This window comes from Cetorhinus maximus, chromosome 19 (assembly GCF_964194155.1).
Source record: "Cetorhinus maximus chromosome 19, sCetMax3.hap1.1, whole genome shotgun sequence".
Taxonomy (NCBI): Eukaryota; Metazoa; Chordata; class Chondrichthyes; order Lamniformes; family Cetorhinidae; genus Cetorhinus; species Cetorhinus maximus.
In genome coordinates this window covers 11,880,903-11,898,067 of record NC_135897.1, presented here as the reverse complement: position 1 = coordinate 11,898,067, position 17,165 = coordinate 11,880,903, and the positions used below count along the sequence as shown (strand labels likewise).

Genomic DNA, 17,165 nt, shown 5'->3' with positions numbered 1-17,165 from the left:
CTGAGTGCATATCGATCAAGCCTTTCAATTCAGAGTCTCTCCTTGACAGAAGGCAGTGGAAAGCAGAGGGGTACGGGATATTTCGTTCTGCTGAACTATGTTTCCTGTTAAAATAGGTGGCGGCAACGTTGAATTATTTTTTTCATCTCAGTGCATCAATCGGTCTCAGAGAGGGGTCTTTTATTGGCTGGGTTGCCATGGGGACAGAGCGGTGGTGGTCAAGGCCCAGTTCAGTCACACTGAAGTTTGTATTAAGTGCAAAATAAGATAAAAATGAGTGATTAATGAGAGTAATAAAGCTAGTGAGAGATTCATATCAGTACCGAGGGAGCGCCGCACTGTCGGAGGGTCAGTACCGAGGGAGCGCCGCGCTGTCGGAGGGTCAGTACCGAGGGAGAGCCGCACTGTCGGAGGGTCAGTACCGAGGGAGCGCCGCACTGTCGGAGGGTCAGTACCGAGGGAGCGCTGCACTGTCGGAGGGTCAGTACCGGAGCACCACGCTGTTGGAGAGTCAGTACTGAGGGAGTACTGCACTGTTTGGAGGTGCTGTCTTTCAGGCAAGGCATTAAAACTCTTTCATGTGGATGTAAAAGATTTCCCATAACTGTTTCCAAGAAGAACAAGGGGGTTCTGGCCCCCTCAACCAACACCATGAAATATAGATTATCTGGTCACTTTCACATGTTGTATGAGATTGCTGTGTGCAAATTTGGCAGCTGCGTTTCCTATGTGAAGGAAACAGTGGCCACAGTTGAAAAAATATTCCATTGGCTGTAAAGTGCTTTGGGATGTCCTGTGATTGTGGAAGGTGCTATATTTATACTCTTTCCATTTAGGTATGGAGTTACATTAGTAATTAATGAGCGTTCTACCAGGAGCTGATAACGATGAGAGTTTTTCAAATAATACCAGTGAGCATTTTAGTACTGACGAATAGCAGTTATATTAGTAACTAATCACACTAAGAGTAAAAAGCAGTGAGTTAAATTATATTACTTTTATTCTTTCATGGGATGTGGGCACCGCTGGCCAGGCCAGCATTTATATTGCCCATCCCGAATTGCCCCTGAGAAGGTGATGGTGAGCCACCTTCTTGAACCACTGCAGTCCATGTGGAGTGGGTACACCCACAATGCTGTTTGCGAGGGAGTTCCAGGATTTTGATCCAGCGACAGAGAAGGAATGGTGATATAATTTCGAGTCAGAATGGTGTGGGGCTTGGAGGGGAACTTACAGGTGGTGTTCCTATGCATCTGCTGCCCTTGTCCTTGTAGGTGGTAGAGGTCGCGGATTTGGAAGGTGCTGTCGAGGGAGCCTTGGTGAGTTCCTGCAGTGCATCTTCTGGATGGTACACATTGCTGCCACTGTACGTTGGTGATGGAGGGAGTAAATGTTTATTGTGGTGGATGGGGTGCCAATCATGCGAGCTGCTTTGTCCTGAATGGTATTGAGCTTCTTGAGTGTTGTTGGAGCTGCCCTCATTCATACAAGTGGAAAATATTCCATCATACTCCTGACTTGTGCCTTGTAGATGGTGGACAGGCTTTGTGGAGTCAGGCAGTGAGTTGCTCTGCACAAAATTCCCAGCCTTTTGTAGCCACAGCATTTATATGTCCAGTTCTCTGTCCTAGGTCCAACCATCTTCAGCTGCTTCATCAATGACCTTCCTTCCGTCATAAGGTCAGAGAGGGGATGTTCGCTGATGATTGCGCGATGTTCAGCTCCATTCGGGACATCTCAGATACTGAAGCAGTCCATGTCCAAATGCAGCAAGACCTGGACAATATCTAGGCTTGAGCTGCGAAGTGACAAGTAACATTCATGCCACACAAATGTCAGGCAATAACCATCTCCAACAAGAGAGAATCCAACCATCACCCCTTGATGTTCAATTGCATTACCATCACTGAATCCCCCACTATCAACATCCTGGGGTCACCATTGACCAGAAACTGAACTGGATTAGCCATATAAATACTGTGACTACAAGAGCAAGTCAAAGGCTAGGAATCATGCGACAAGTAACTTGCCTCCTGACTCCCCAGAGCCTGTCCACCATTTAAAAGGCACAAGTCAGGAGTGTGGTGGAATACTCTCCACTTGCTTGGATGAGTGCAGCTCCAACAAACACTCAAGAAGTTTGACACCGTTCAGGACAAAGCAGCCCGCTTGATTGGCACCACATCCACAAACATTCACTCCTGCCGCCACCGAAGCACAGTAGCAGCAGTGTGTACCATCTACAAGATGCACTGCAGAAATTCACCAAGGTTCCTTCGACAGCACCTTCCAAACCCACAACCACTGCCATCTAGAAGGACAAGGGCAGCAGACACATGGGGACACCACCACCTGGAAGTTCCCCTCCAAGCCACTCACCATCCTGACCTGGAAATATATCGCCGTTCCTTCACTGTCGCTGGGTCAAAATCCTGGAACTCCCTTCCTAACAGCACTGTGGGTGTACCTACACCACATGGATCACTGTGGTTCAAGAAAGAAGCTCACCACCACCTTCTCAAGGGCAACTAGGGATGGGCAATAAATGCTGGCCCAACCAGCGAAGCCCACATCCTGTGAATGAATCAAAAAAAGTTCAGTTTATGGTCAATGATAACCCCCAGGATGTTGATAGTGGGGGATTCAGCGGTGGGAATGCCATTGAATGTTAAGGGGAGATGGTTGGATTCTTTCTTATTGGAGGTGGTCATTGCCTGGCACTTCTGTGGTACGAAAATTACTTGCCACTTACCAGCCTGTGCAAATGGACACAGACTGCGTCAGTATCTGAGGAGTCGTGATATCAATGACTTATTTTTGTTTTTGATTATGCCTTTGTGAAGTACTGTTAGATTTTTTTTAAATATGAAGTGCCAAACATTTCACAAAGCTGTGGTGAAAAATTGAAAGTTTCACCAGAGAAGGAGATATCCGAAGAAGGAGATGAAGAAGCAGAGTGGTTTAATGAGGGAATTGTACAGTTCTGGGCACCACTCTTTAGGAAGGATCTGAACACATTGGCAAGATTGCAGAAGAGATTTTAAAAAATGGTTCTAGGGTTGAGAAACTTCAGTTATGAAGACAGATTGGCGAAGTTGGGACTGTTCTCCTTTGAGAGGAGAAGGCTAAGAGGAGATTTGATAGAGGTATTCAAAACCATGAGGAGGCTGGACAGAGTAGATAGGGAGAAGCTGTTCCTGCTCGTAAAAGGATCAAGAATAAGAGGGCACAGATTTAAAGTGATTTGCAGAAGAAGCAAATGCGATGTGAGAAAAAACTTTTTCACACAACGAGTGGTCCAGGTCTAGAATGCACTGCCTGGAAATGTGGTGGAGGCGGGTTCAATCAAGGAATTCAAGAGGGCATTAGATGATTATTTAAATAGAAACAATGTGCAGGAAATGGGAAAAAGGCAGGAGAATGGCACAGAGTCAATGCTCATCCAGAGAGCCGTGCAGACACAATGGGCTGGCTGGCTTCCTGCACCTTAACAATTCTGCGATTCTATGAACTCTATAACATGGTGACTGGGCGAACAGGCTGTTTGGAGAACATTGTAGGTCTGAAGGAGGTTACAGAGGTAGGAAGGGTGGGGCTACAAAGGGATTAAAGTGCAAAGATGACCATTTTCAAATTTACCTTTAAAGTTATGAAGGGGCTCATTAAGATAGGGGTAAAGAGAATGTTTCTACTTGTGAGGTGTACAAAACTGGGGGTGTTTTTATAAGATGGTCACCATTAAACCTAATAGGGAATTCAGGTGGAATTTCTTTTATCCAGAACTGAAGCCATGTCTGGCTGTGACCCTAAACAATAAGAGCTATTTGGCAGTATCAAAGAAATTTACACCCTGTTATCTCCGAAGAGACCCTAACGACCCCTGGGGGCTGCAGAGACCAAATTCAAAGGGAATTATAGAGTCCATCTGCATTTCAGAACCCAGGCTGGCCAACCGGAGGCTACTAGTCTGCTAGGGCAAAGAGGCCTGCAACCTTCCTTTCGAATTCTTAATGGTTAGAACATTAACGATCTCAGCCCAGGTAAAGGGATATACATCCATTTGTCAAAGCCAATGTGGAGAGATGGGAGTCATGTGACATAAGCCCCCTAGCTAGTGGAACCTGTAATATTGCCTTATGGTAGACTGCTTTGCAGCTCAACCTTTCATACCAAGGAGCAGCACAGAAAAGGGCTCTTCAGTTGTGAATGCCTGGCTCCATCTACACTGTTTCTACTGAAACTGCTGAACTTCATACCATCGCCTACAGGACTGATTCATCTCTGCGTGCTTATCTCATCGTGGAAGCCATATCTACTGGAAAAGTGAATTATCCAACATCCGTTTTGAGCTTGCCAACCTCTGTGAAAGAATACACCACTGGACTTTTGATTCTGGACTCTGCACACACATGAAACAATTTCTCTGTCATCTTTGCCCTTTAAATCTTTCTTTCTCTATCCCTCTTTACTGTATGAATGCACAAGGGGCCATGGAGTGACCCCCCCCCACCCACCTCATGTTTTGAGTGTGCGCAAATAAATTAACTCTGAGTTCATCCTATGTCAAGTTTGCTGTGAGGTGATTCATAGAAATTGGATCACACCAAAACCGAGGGGTTGGGAAATACGCTACCGCTTACAAAGAGGGAAATGGAAATCAAAATCAAAACACCTTTCTGTTTACGGGCTGGTGGTAAGAGGAGAAATCAGGGCCATTTAAATTAAACCCCCTCGTGTCTGTAACACTTGGATGCATTTAAGGGAAAGTTAGAAAAATACCTATGAAAGGAATAGAAAGCTTCATTGATGCGGTTAGATGAAGATAGATAGGAAGAGGCTAGTATAGTGCATAAACATTGGCAAATTGGCTCGAATGGCCAATTTCTGTGCTATACTTTCTAACTGTGTAATTTTGAATTATTGTGGTTCTGGGAGCCAATGTAGATCAAGAGCTGATGGATGAGTAGGGCCTGATGCAGGATAAGATATAAATAGCAGGATTTTGGATGTGTTGATGTTTATTGAGGAGGAAAAGGAGGATGGCCAGGAGAATCCTGAAATAGTCGAGTGTGGGGTGACAGACACTAATGAGGGTTTCGGTAGTACTGGGGTTGAAACTGTGTACAGATAAGTGATGTTACTATGATGGAAAGGATATGGGAGTAGAATCAGTTCAGGCTCAAATAGAATGCAGAAGCTGAAAACAGTCTGGCTGACGCTGAGACTGGAGGGGGAGGGAGAGGGCAATAGAATCTGTACAATGGAATCCGTGTAAGGGTACAGAGTCTGTCCTGGGGACCAAAGACTTTGGTCTTACCAATGCTAGTGACTGCTAAATTCTTAGCTCAGCAGTGCCAGTGGGGCCGAATGAATTAACTCCATTGTTGTCTGTTCCTAGCTGGCCTGGCTGTTTCGATCATATGTATCTCTTTCTATGTCGAATCACTGTTTATATGATCTATCCAGTGCTAATATTGAGAATTATGATAGTGATTAATAATTATAGTAATTGACAGTGATCGTTAGAATAATATTGGTGAAGTTGTAATAGTGATTATTTACAGTAATTGTAATTCTAAAAAAAACCTGATAGTTATAGCATAATAGTGGTGATAGTTATTTTAATAATTAGTAGATCTCCTGTGGCAATGCTAATTAAGGAATTTTGGCATTTCAGAACAACAGAAGTGTTGTACCATGTAACCCACAATTTAATATTCTGATGCAACGGTGGAACATTGTCTAAATCCTTTAAGACCAAAAGTCTAATTGGTGTAAAAATAACTTGAGAACAATTGGAAAATAAATGTTGGGAAATTTTCCTTCTACGTTGATGGCTTGCTGTAGATCCCCAGTTCCTCTCCAATATCACAAAGAAACACCATTTGCTGTTGGTTTCTTTTAAGTTTAATGCGGAAAGCTGCATTCTGACAGAGTATATTGTCAAAGAAGGGACCAGTCTTCCCTACCTCTGCTTTACAAGTGTGGCTACCGCAAAGGTATACTAAAATACTGCAGAAGCTGGAGATCTGAAATAAAACAGAAAATGCTGCAAAGCTCAGCTGGTCTTGCAGCATCTGTGGAGCGAGAAACAGAGTTAATGTTTCAAGTCCAATATGACTCTTCCTCGGAACCCAAAGAAGAGTCATATTGGACTCTGTGTTAATTGTTTCTCTCTCCACAAATGCTGCCAGACCTGCAGAGATGTTCTAGCACATTTTTTTAATACAAAGGTATACCGTCTCCTCAAGACTGAACTACATATAATTTATATCAGAAGGACAGAACTTCTCTTTGCTGTGAAAGCCTGCAGTTGCTCCTCTTCACCCCAACCTTGGGAATGCCTGTACTCCTAGCCTCAGCCTGAGGAACATTTCAACTCTGCCCCTGGAATCCAGGATCATCAGGAATTATGCTGAGGCCTCGCTTGTGCTTGCAATCAGAGGTGACTTAAATGCACAATTTGCTCTGGGTTTTGAGATGGTTTTATCTGAAGACATGGATTAGTTCAGTTTTGAGGTCATTTTTGCCTCCACAATTGAGTTTTTCTCAATAACTTATTGACTGGATTTTTTGCCCTTTGGTTTGTCAATATTGTCAAAGAGTTAGCATTTTCTCTGGAGTTTGAATGGTAAGAAGGAATTTTTTTGCTGAGGTTTAAAGTATTTTTTCATCAACACTTGGATTATTCCAGAAGTGTGGGAGTAATTACCTCAGGACTATAATTCAAGACAAGTGGGCCATTCAGTTATTTCCCTTGGTGCACTTGGCCGACAAATCTATCAATCTCCGTTTTCAGTTTTCGATTGCACCCCGCCACCCCCCCACCCCACCCCCCCCACCCCGTCCCCCCCGTCCTCACCACAACCTCAACTGCTTTTTTAGGGGCGTGCGTTCAACATTTCCTCTATCCTTTGTGTGAAGAAGTCCTGACCTCACCACTGATCAGCCTAACTTTAATTTTGAGGTTATGCCCCTTATTCTGAACTCCCACACCAAAAGCAATGAGTACTCTTTACCTGTCAACCTCTTTAATCATCTTAAACACCACAATTAGATAACCCCTTAATCTTCAATACTTGGGAAACAAGTCCACTCTATCACCTGTCCTAATAATTTACCCCTTTTAAGGCCCTGGTGTGATTCTGGTGAATCTGCAGTATATTCTTCCTGAGATGTGGTGCCCAGAACGGAATGGAGTACTTCACAAAGGGTCTAACTGGAGCTCTATAAGGCTGCAATATAACTTTCACCTCTTTATATCCAGTCCCTTTAGATAAAGTCCAATATTCCATTAGCCTTTTTAATTGCCTTTTTGTACCTGTCCGCAAGCTTTGTGATTTTTGTACATGGAGCCCTAAGTTTTTCTGCTTCTCCACAGTTCTTAGCTTCTCGCCATTTAGAAAATACTTTGATTTACCTTTCTTAGGCCCAAAGTGGATGAACTCACACTTCCCCTCACTGAACTCTGTATGCCACAGTATTGTCCACTCACTTAAGCTATCAACATTTTTTTGCAACTTTCTGCTCCCACCTACACTATCTACTGTAAAACCTAACTTGGTATCATTAGCAAACTTGGATATATGGCTCTCTCTTTCTTCATCTAAATCATTGATAAACATCGTGAAATGCTGGAGTTCCCAGTACAAATCCCTGGAGGACACCGCTGGTGACATTCTGTCATTTGGAGTACACATCCATTATCCCTACTCTCTGTCTCCTGCCTCCAAATCAGTCCACTACATATAGCAATCATAATGATAATTATTACGCCTGGTTTTGGAGTATTATCTCTTAAGAGCTAGGAGTGTTGGGGTTGAAATTCATGAAAAGGGGATGGGTTTGTTGGTTTTAGTAACCTCTCTTGTTCCTAAATGTATTTTGTTCTTAACAAGTGACAGTGACACTACCATCAACAAGCAGAGCTAAATGATGAGGGCCTCTGTGCCAGCAATACTTTGATCATCTGAAACATGCTGTTCTGACAAAGTCTAGAACCCTGGGTCAGGTTTCATCGATAGACTTATTCTCTCAGAATGCTTAGTCTTTAAATATCTTTTAATTTAAGAAAAAGAGCCACAATTGAGCAGCAAATAGCCTTGCCCTTACCATATGTTTAGCAAACTCTACTATTATCCCATCACTTCTTTTCCTCTTCTCCATGCTGGGTTATGGTTCTGTGGGTCCAACTCATTCCCTGGTATCTCATTTCTGTGGCCATTATTTGTAAAACTTGATGATGATTGTCGAGGCTAATTTGACATCACAACCGAGCCCAAACCTGCCCTCATTAAACATACATTTTGTGTACTTCTGGCAAGGCTTGTTGACAGCATTTGGAAGCAGGAATCTGGCTGATTTTCCTGCTCCTAAACCAGTGACACTGAAATCTATTGAAGTGCACCTCCCCTGTCCTAAGTGAGATCAGCTAATTTACCATAAACCATGTTTCGAAACTGAGAACTTCCAAGTAGCTCAGCCACTAACTTTTAAAAATTCTTTATTGGGATATGAGCATTGATGGCAAGACCAACTTTTATTGCCCAACCCTAATTGCCCTTGAGAAGGTGATGGTGAGCCACCTTCTTGAACCACTGCAATCCATATGGTGCAGGTACACACACACTGCTGTTAGGGATGTGAGGGTTGAGGGTAATGGCTTTCTCAGCAGACATGCATCTTAAAGAACACATTCTTTAGGTGTTTTGACTGCACTGAACTGCACAGAATATTGCGCAAGAACAATTCAATGCTGTTTTCCACTCATGGGGTTTGAGGCAAAAGTCTTCTTAAAACAAAGAAAGAAATGCAGTGGAAAAATCAACCTGAGAAACTGGATTAAAATTCTTTGCAGTTGCTTGTTACATCTCCACTAAAGGCTTAATAGCTGTGGTATGGCACAGAACTATTGAAACTCAAAACTGGATTACTGTGTACAGTTTTGGTCTCCTTATTTAAGAAAGAATATAATTGCATTAGAAGCGGTGTAGAGAAGGTTCACTAGACTGATTCCTGGGATTGGTGGGGTGGGGGTTACCTTATGAGGAAAGGTTAGGCAGGTTGGCCAATATTCATTGGCGTTTAGAAGAATGAGAGGTGATCTTATTGAAACATATAAGATCCTGAGGGGACTTTACAGGGTGGATGCCGAAAGGATGTTTCCCCTTTTGGGAGAGACTAGAACTAGCGGACACAGTTTAAAAATAAGGGGTCTCCCATTTAAAACGGAGATGAGTTTTTTTTCCTGAGTGTCGTTAGTCTGTGGGATTCTCTTCGCCAGAAAGCAGAGGAGGCTGGGCCATTGAGTACTGTTAAAGCTGAGTTAAATAGATTCTTGACTAATAAGGGAGTCAAAGGATATAGTGGGTAAACGGGAGGGTAGAGGGTGCAATCAGATCAGCCGTGATCTTATCAAATGGCCGAACGGGCTCAAGGGGCCAAATGGCCTATTCCAGCATCTAATTCATATGTTCATATGAATCACCTGTGAGTTATTTAGAGCTGAATAATTTTACAGCTGTTTTTTGACAAACCTAGGGAAAGGTCAAGGCTAATAGTGGCACAGAATGTCACCAAGATTGAAAAATATCACGTTGATTACATAAACAGCTTCCGAGTAATGGGAAACCAACCCCTGTCTTTCATCGCATCCTGACAATCAGGCAACTTGTTTGGGGCACAAATTACAGTCTTGAAAGTCAAAACTTTCTGACAATTCACCTTTTAAAATTAAATTGGGCTTTCATCATAGCTCATTATGAAAATGATTGATATGCCCACTGCACTGTGTTGTCCTAGGTTCCAACCCTTGTCTGGGCTGATCTTAGCCAGGGAACTGGTGAGGCATTGCAATTGCCTTAAGTGAAATTTTCAACTTGTGCCCAAGGACAAACAGGCTTCCTGTTCTAAATTGCTGTTCACTGGCTACTGTTGGACAGGATAAGGCTCACCTGTGAAGCCAGAGTTGGAGTCCATAGATGATGAGTCTCCCATGTCAGGTCAACTAGGCTGCCAATGTCAATAAAGCAACAACTCTTCCTGTTGCCGTCATCAGGATGGAGATGGAAGGCTACAGTTAGAAATACCAGTACTCAACGTATTTGTGAATGATGCTCACATTAACCAAGGACTACAGTGAAGCCAAGAAAATCTTGTGCACTGTGTATATCATTAACACTGTAAGGTGAGCTTTTCCAATGGCTCAGGAAGTAAATGTGCCATACAGACCAGAAGATCTGGTTTTGGCCAAGTTTATGCTGATTTACCTGATCCCAGCCAGCGAAGTTCATGATCCCAAGAATAGGAATGGGAAAAAAATCAGCCACAGCTTTTGTGTTTGCTTGCTGACCAGTGACTCCTATTGGAAAACTCGTACATGTGGGCATAATCAGGCTCACTATTCTTGAGGATCACAGTCAAATTCCTTGTGGATACATACTGTACAATTTTGCTTCTGACCAATGGCTACTTGAGTGAGCTACTGGAAGGTACCAATGCCAATGGAAGCATTCCCCAGGAAAATACATCGGTGACCTGTTCCATTTACATCAAGAGCTATGATACACCTGTATTCAAAACTACTGCCACTAACTGCTCTGTGTTCTAAACACAACTTATTTCCTCTAATTTTACAGGAGAGATTCAGACGCATTTACTTACATTTACTTATTTTCCCTCCATACAGGATATTCCTTGTGGATTATTCTTTACCAATGCTTTAAAATGTAGAAAAAGGTTATGAAGATCCTTAGAGCCAGAAACAAAGGTTGAGTGTCACAACATCACTGACTCTCCGACCTTGCTGATGAATTGCCTGTAAACTGGAAGGCTCTTGTAGCTGAACAAGATGGCCTACGTTCCAAGGAAGTGTGGTGTTAAATTCAAACCACCTACTATTGTTTTAATCTATGAAGATGAAAATACTAAAAAAATTCGACAAAGGCTGATACCTGTTCGAAATTTCTCCAAATTTTCAGGTGAGAACTTAGTTTTATGTTTATCCTCAAGTAGCCCATCAAACACTGCACCAATCAAGCAGATGCTAATCCCAGCAGTAAGTGGGAAATAACAATGATCACATTAACATGGAGTGGTATTACAGTGCTGACAGTACGATTTCAGTAAAGCATGCTGAGTAAGTGAAGTTTTCCATCCACTTAGACTATTAAAAAGAACAAACACTATAACTAAAATCATTTCCCTTCCAAACTTGGAACATTTTGTGTAATATAACTACAGCACACTAGGTTAAGTAATGAGTTACACATTTTCCCACTGGTGTAGTTAATGGTGGGAGCAATTTAAGGTGATGTACTTAAACTTAAGAAGCTATCTCACAACATGAAAGCTGTTTGGTTAAGTGTAACACATTGTGTGGTGATAATCTGCACTGGCTATATATCACACTACACAGGTAGTTCATTGATTGTGAAGTGTTTTACACACCCTTGGAGATTTAGGGCATCATATGAATGTAAATTTTTTCGTATCTATTTTTTTAAAAAGCTAAACCCACTCAGGATTTCCTGATAAAATTCTGTCTACAAATACTGATGTAGATGAATAGTTTCTTTGAAGAACAGAGTTCTTCCAATCTCCTAGCCAATGTGTCGCTGCTGCCAACCACCACACAAAAAAACAAATTAACAGCTCATCTCACTCCTCATAGGAAGATGCACAACCAAATGGAATGGTGCATTTTCTCACATAGCTGAGGTGTTATCTCTGAGCAGAACAGTGCACTGTGGTCATGTTACACTTGCCCTTTCTCCCCTCACAGACCCAACTCATCCACATCTCCTCTTGAAGTGTGACCTCCAAACTGGGCTGGGAAATTTTAATGTAAGTGCTTTGAAGTAGCAAATCGTAAGAAGTTGACATGCAAGAAAATAATGAGCCAAAGGAACAATTGTTATGGCACAGCGGATGGTAAATGCTGAGCTGCTGAAATCCCAGAGGGAATCTTGAAACAGCTGCCACAACTGTTTTCAATTTGTACTCTATTTCGAGATGTGTGCCTTGAATTCAGTAGTAATAAGCCCACTGAGACTTAGAGGTTCTTTACAAAACTAAATTAAACATTTATTAATAGAAGAAAAGATTTTAAGCACATACATAGGTCTACAAATTACTACCAGAGTAACTCCTAAATCCCTAATTAATCTAGCTCCCAGTTACACCTCCATTAAGGCAACAATAAAACAAGATAGATTTCAACAGACCCAGGCAAAGCCCACAATACCCTGGACAGTGATATTCAAAGTGAATTCTCTTAGCTTTGGTTCCTGTAGACAGCAGCTTGATACACAGAGGCTGGAGGCTCTTCATACTTGTTAGATCTTAGAATGCCTTCTCCTTACACATAACCTCATCTCCTTTATACAGGTTTCTTTCTTTTTAATGTAAATCCCATTGTCCCAATGTGTCTTTGCAACTTTACTTTTTCCATAATATAAATCTTCCATAGTACTCATATTATCAATAATCTTTGGGAAAAATAAATACACTGTTTGGCTTAGCCTCTGTTGGCTAGGTGTAATACCTTACCATCTCTTTGAAATTCATGACTCTGGTTTATCTAAAAATGCAAATGTCCCTCAAACCTCACATTCTAAAACTTCAGCCATGTTTACGTATTTAGCATTTCAAACCTAGCTTCCCTTTTGATAGCTCAAAAGCTCCAGACTAGCTGTCTGCAATTCAATTAAACCCCCACACACACAACCTCACACAGAGAAACTGATCCAAACCCCACTATTAACCTACCTTTACAATAAATCACAATATTATGAAAATTATTATATTTTCATGACACAATACATGAGAATTTCCACAAGGTAAAAAGAGACAAGTGAGGGAATAGACAGTGTGTCAGGCTGGTAGACCTGAAGAGAGAGTTTACATAATGCTCATATAAGGATGATACCCAAAATGAATGGGTATAAATATCAAGATAAGATGAACAGGCTGGGTTGTTTTCCTTTTGAAAAATGAAGGCTGAGGGGTGACCTAATAAAGGTCTTTAAAATTATGAAAGGTTTTGCTAGAGTGAATACAGAGAATATTTCCATTTGTGGGCAAGAGCATAACTAGACGCTATCAATATATCATTAGGGAATTCAGAAGAAACATCTTTACCCAAAGAATGGTGAGAATGTGGAACTCGCTACCACAGGGAGTGGTTGAATCAAATAATAATGTTTTAAGGGGAAACCAGGCAAGCATATGAGGGAGATGGGAATATAGAATTATGATAGATCTGGATGAGAAAAGATGGGAGGAGGCTCAGGTTGAGCATGAGCACCGGCATGAACTGGTTAGGCTGAAAGGTCTATTGAGCCATATATCCTATGTATATTGGACAGAAATTAGACTACTTTGCTCCATTCCCTTTTCCTTGTCTTTATGCAGTACCAGTTGAATGACAACTAACAAAAGGAGAATTGAGGGGAAAAAATTGCAGCTACAAGTTAGTGCTGCTAATGGGACAACGCAGGCTCTGAAACTGGGGCATATATCAGGAATCCAGGTCTTGAGGTCAGTGTGTTTATCTGTTAGTCCTGGTAGATGGAAAATCAAGTGGAACTCACTAACCACCAAATTGTTGATACGCACTCTGGTTACTGGTGTTCTGCACCAGGAGTGATTTATTTCTATATAAGAAAAGCAAGAAATGGGAAACAGCCATTCAGCTCATCCCTCTAGAATCATAGAATGATACATCAGAGAAGGAGACCATTCAGCCTATCATACCTTTGCCAGCTCTTTGAAAGAGCTACTTGAACAGTCCCACGCCTATTCTCTTCCCCACAGCCCTGCAAATATCACCCCTTCAAGTATTTATCCAATTCCCTTTTGAAAGTTACCACTGAACCTGCTTTCGCCACTCTTGATACCTTCGTACATTAATTCTGCGTTCATGGGCAGTGTAATGTTGTGAGGTTACTCTCCTAACATGGAACTATACTAGGTGAAAGTTTGGGTGAAGGGGCCGAAGGCCATGCTACCATCACAAAAGACTATACGTTGGGATTATATTACCCCTGCTATCTGACCTTTAAATAACGTCAGTTATTTTCTTCTTTGATTAGATTATTGCAAACCATACTTCAATTGAGTCAAAGCTGTTAGAAAGGGAAAAAAGGAAAGAAATGGAAGAAACATTGAATGATGACAGCATATAATATGTTTTCTCCTTTTAAAAATATTTGATTATAGATTGCGGCCAAGCTGCGGAACAGCTGAAGAACAACCCTCGGCACCAAGTGTATCTGAATAGAGTGTCACAGCAGCAGTTGCAGAAATTACACCAGCTACTGAGGGATAGCCTGAATGGATTGAGCCTTGACCAGAGTCTGGAGACAATCCTGAGGGAAAACTCCATCAACCCAGAGGAGGATCTCAACAAACTCGATGACAATGAATTGGCGAAAAAGAAAAAAATCATGGATGAACTGTTTGAAAAGAACCGGAGAAAACCCAATGACCCAGAGTTTGTTTATGACCTAGAAGTTGATTTCCCACAGGAAGGACAGATTGAGTCATGTGGCTGGGACGAGGAAGACCAAGATGGAGAGATCTGACTTGTCTTTTATTTGCAGAACTGTCAGTGTACATCTTTGAGGGTAGAAGAATAAGTGAGTGGTCAGCTGCCCTTGGCTGTCAACCTATTGGTTACACCTGGCCAAAATGACAACTGTAATACACATGGAATTATATCCAAACAGGTTAAAGAGGACAGGAACAGGATGTTGTTATCACTTGCAAGTAAACTGCAAATGCTAAATAGCAAACATTGGAAATAGTTTTTGTATTTATTAAGATGAGGGATCTTAGTGCTGTGGTAGCGAAAAACATTATGGTGAGTGTACTAGAAGGCCAAACAATTTCAGTCCCAAGGTGTCAAAATGATTATCCGTAAATGCAGAATGAGATCCTTTGCAGTTCTGCCAGCCCACAGTTTTATTGGGAGACTGATGATGGTGGCTTTATTTTATAGGCCACTCTAAAGCTCATGTTTTCAGAACTGAAACATCTGGTTGCACTCACTTTGTCTCAATTTCAGTGTATATTGCATGTGGAGATCCTGGCCAGAATTTTACATCCCATGGGCAGGCGCACGCCCAACCCGAATGGACGTGAAATAGCACGTGATGTTGGGAGAGTGTCCCAACATCGTGTGCAGTCGTGCGATATTTTGCTTAGCGGTGCACGCAGCAGTTGGAAGCGCGCCCGCCAACAATTAAGTGGGCAATTAAGCCTGTTATCGATGCAGTCAGCAGCGATTTTATGTGGCCTGTCCAGATTTACAGTTGGCGGACGGGCCAGTCTCTCAGACAGCATTCACATTTTTGCTCAAACCTTGATCCAGGGCGGGATGAAATCTATGTGGGGAAATAAAATAAAAAGAGATATCTGGGTATTGGTTTTGTATGAGGTATGCTTTCTGGTGCTTGATTGTGCTGCATGGACATACTTTGCAGCATTTGTGTTGTGTCCTTTAGCCCGTGGAGGTCTGCAGCTCCCTGGGGAAGCTCACCCACACCCTCGGTTACATTGGCGCCCGCCCTCTTCCTGCCCCCACCCCGGCAGTGCTGAGCATTTCAGTGCATGTTTCATGCTGGCTGGCTGTTAATTGGTGGTTGAGGGAGTGAATGTTTGTGAAAGGGGTGCCAATCAAGTGGGCTGCCTAGTCCTGGATGGTGTCAAGCTTCTTGAGTGTTGTTGGAGCTACACTCATCCAGGCAAAAGGAGAGTACCCCATCATACTTCTGACTTGTGCCTTGTAGATGGTGGGCAGGCTTTGGGGAGTCAGGAAGTGAGTTTCTCACTGCAGGATTCATAGCTTCTGACCTGTTCTTGTAGTCACATTTATATGGCTAGTCCAGTTCAGTTTCTCATAAATGGTAACCTCCAAGATGTTGATAGTGGGTGATTCAGCGATGGTAATGTCATTGAATATCAAGGGGTGATGGTTAGATGCTCTCTCATTGGAGATGGTCATTGCCTGTCACTTGTGTGGCATGAATGTCACTAGCCACTTGTCAGCCCAAGCCTGGATATTGTTCAGGTTTTGCTGCATTTGGACATGGACTGCTTCAGTATCTGATGAAGTCACGAATGCTGCTGAACATTGTGCAATTATCAGCGATCATCCTCACTTCTGACCTTATGATGCAAGGAAGGTCATTGATGAAGTAGCTGAAGATGGTTGGGCCGAGGACAGTACCCTGAGGAACTCCTGGAACTGAGATGATTGACCTCCAACAACCACAACCATATTCTTTTGTGCTAGGTATGATTCCAACATAGGAACATAGCAATAGGAGAAGGCCATTCAGCCCATCAAACCTGCCCTGCCATTCAATACGATCATGGCTGATCAAACACTTCAATGTCTTTTACCCACAGTATCCCCATAACCCTTTATGTTATTGTTATTCAGAAATCTATCAGTCTCTACCTTAAACATACTCAATGACTGAGCTTCCACAGCCCTCTGGGGTAGAGAATTCCAAAGATTCACAACCCTCTGAAAAAAGAAATTTCTCCTTATCTCGGTCCTAAGTGGCTTCCCCCTTATTTTGAAATTGTGTCCCTTGCTTCTAGACTCCCCAACCAAGGGGAACATCTTACCTGCGTCTATCCAGTCTATTCCTTTAAGTATTTTGTAAGTTTCAATGAGATCACCTCTCATTCTTCGAAACTCTAGAGAGTATAGGCCCAGTTTCCCCAATCTCTCTTCAAGAGACAGTCCCGCCAACTCTGGGACAAGTATGGTGCACCTTCATTGCACTCCCTCTATGGCAATAATATCCTTTCTGAGGTAAGGGGATCAAAACTGCACACAGGACTCGAGGTGTGGTCTAACCAAGCTTCTAAACAATTGAAGCAAGACTTCACTACTCCTGTACTCAAATCCTCTTGCGATAAAGGCTAACATTTCATTAGCCTTCCTAATTGCCTGCTGCACCTGCATGTTAGCTTTCAGTGACTTATGGACAAGGACACCCAGGTCCCTTTTACACTTTCTAATCTCTTACCATTTAGGAAATACTCTGCACATCGGTTCCTTCTACCAAAGTGGATAGCCTCACATTTTTCCACATTATATTCCATCTGCCATGTTCTTGCCCACTCACTAAGTCTGTAAAAATCCTCCT

General features: G+C 42.4%; 1 protein-coding gene across 5 annotated transcripts; it reads left to right on the top strand.

The window, feature by feature from the left end:
- The first annotated feature begins 37 nt into the window (after positions 1-37).
- On the top strand, positions 38-16,806 carry cep19 (centrosomal protein 19). Of its 5 annotated transcripts, none has more exons than XM_078563515.1 (4): positions 38-70; positions 6,281-6,445; positions 10,688-10,979; positions 14,221-16,806. In XM_078563515.1, the coding sequence occupies exons 3-4, from the start codon at positions 10,850-10,852 to the stop codon at positions 14,583-14,585; spliced, it is 495 nt and encodes a 164-aa protein (XP_078419641.1). In that variant the 5' UTR covers positions 38-70; positions 6,281-6,445; positions 10,688-10,849; the 3' UTR covers positions 14,586-16,806. The 5 variants fall into 5 exon arrangements, with proteins under 5 accessions (XP_078419641.1, XP_078419642.1, XP_078419640.1 ...); XM_078563513.1 differs by lacking the exon at positions 38-70 and adding an exon at positions 140-244; XM_078563516.1 differs by lacking the exon at positions 6,281-6,445 and having other exon boundaries at positions 46-557.
- The last annotated feature ends 359 nt before the right edge of the window (positions 16,807-17,165 follow it).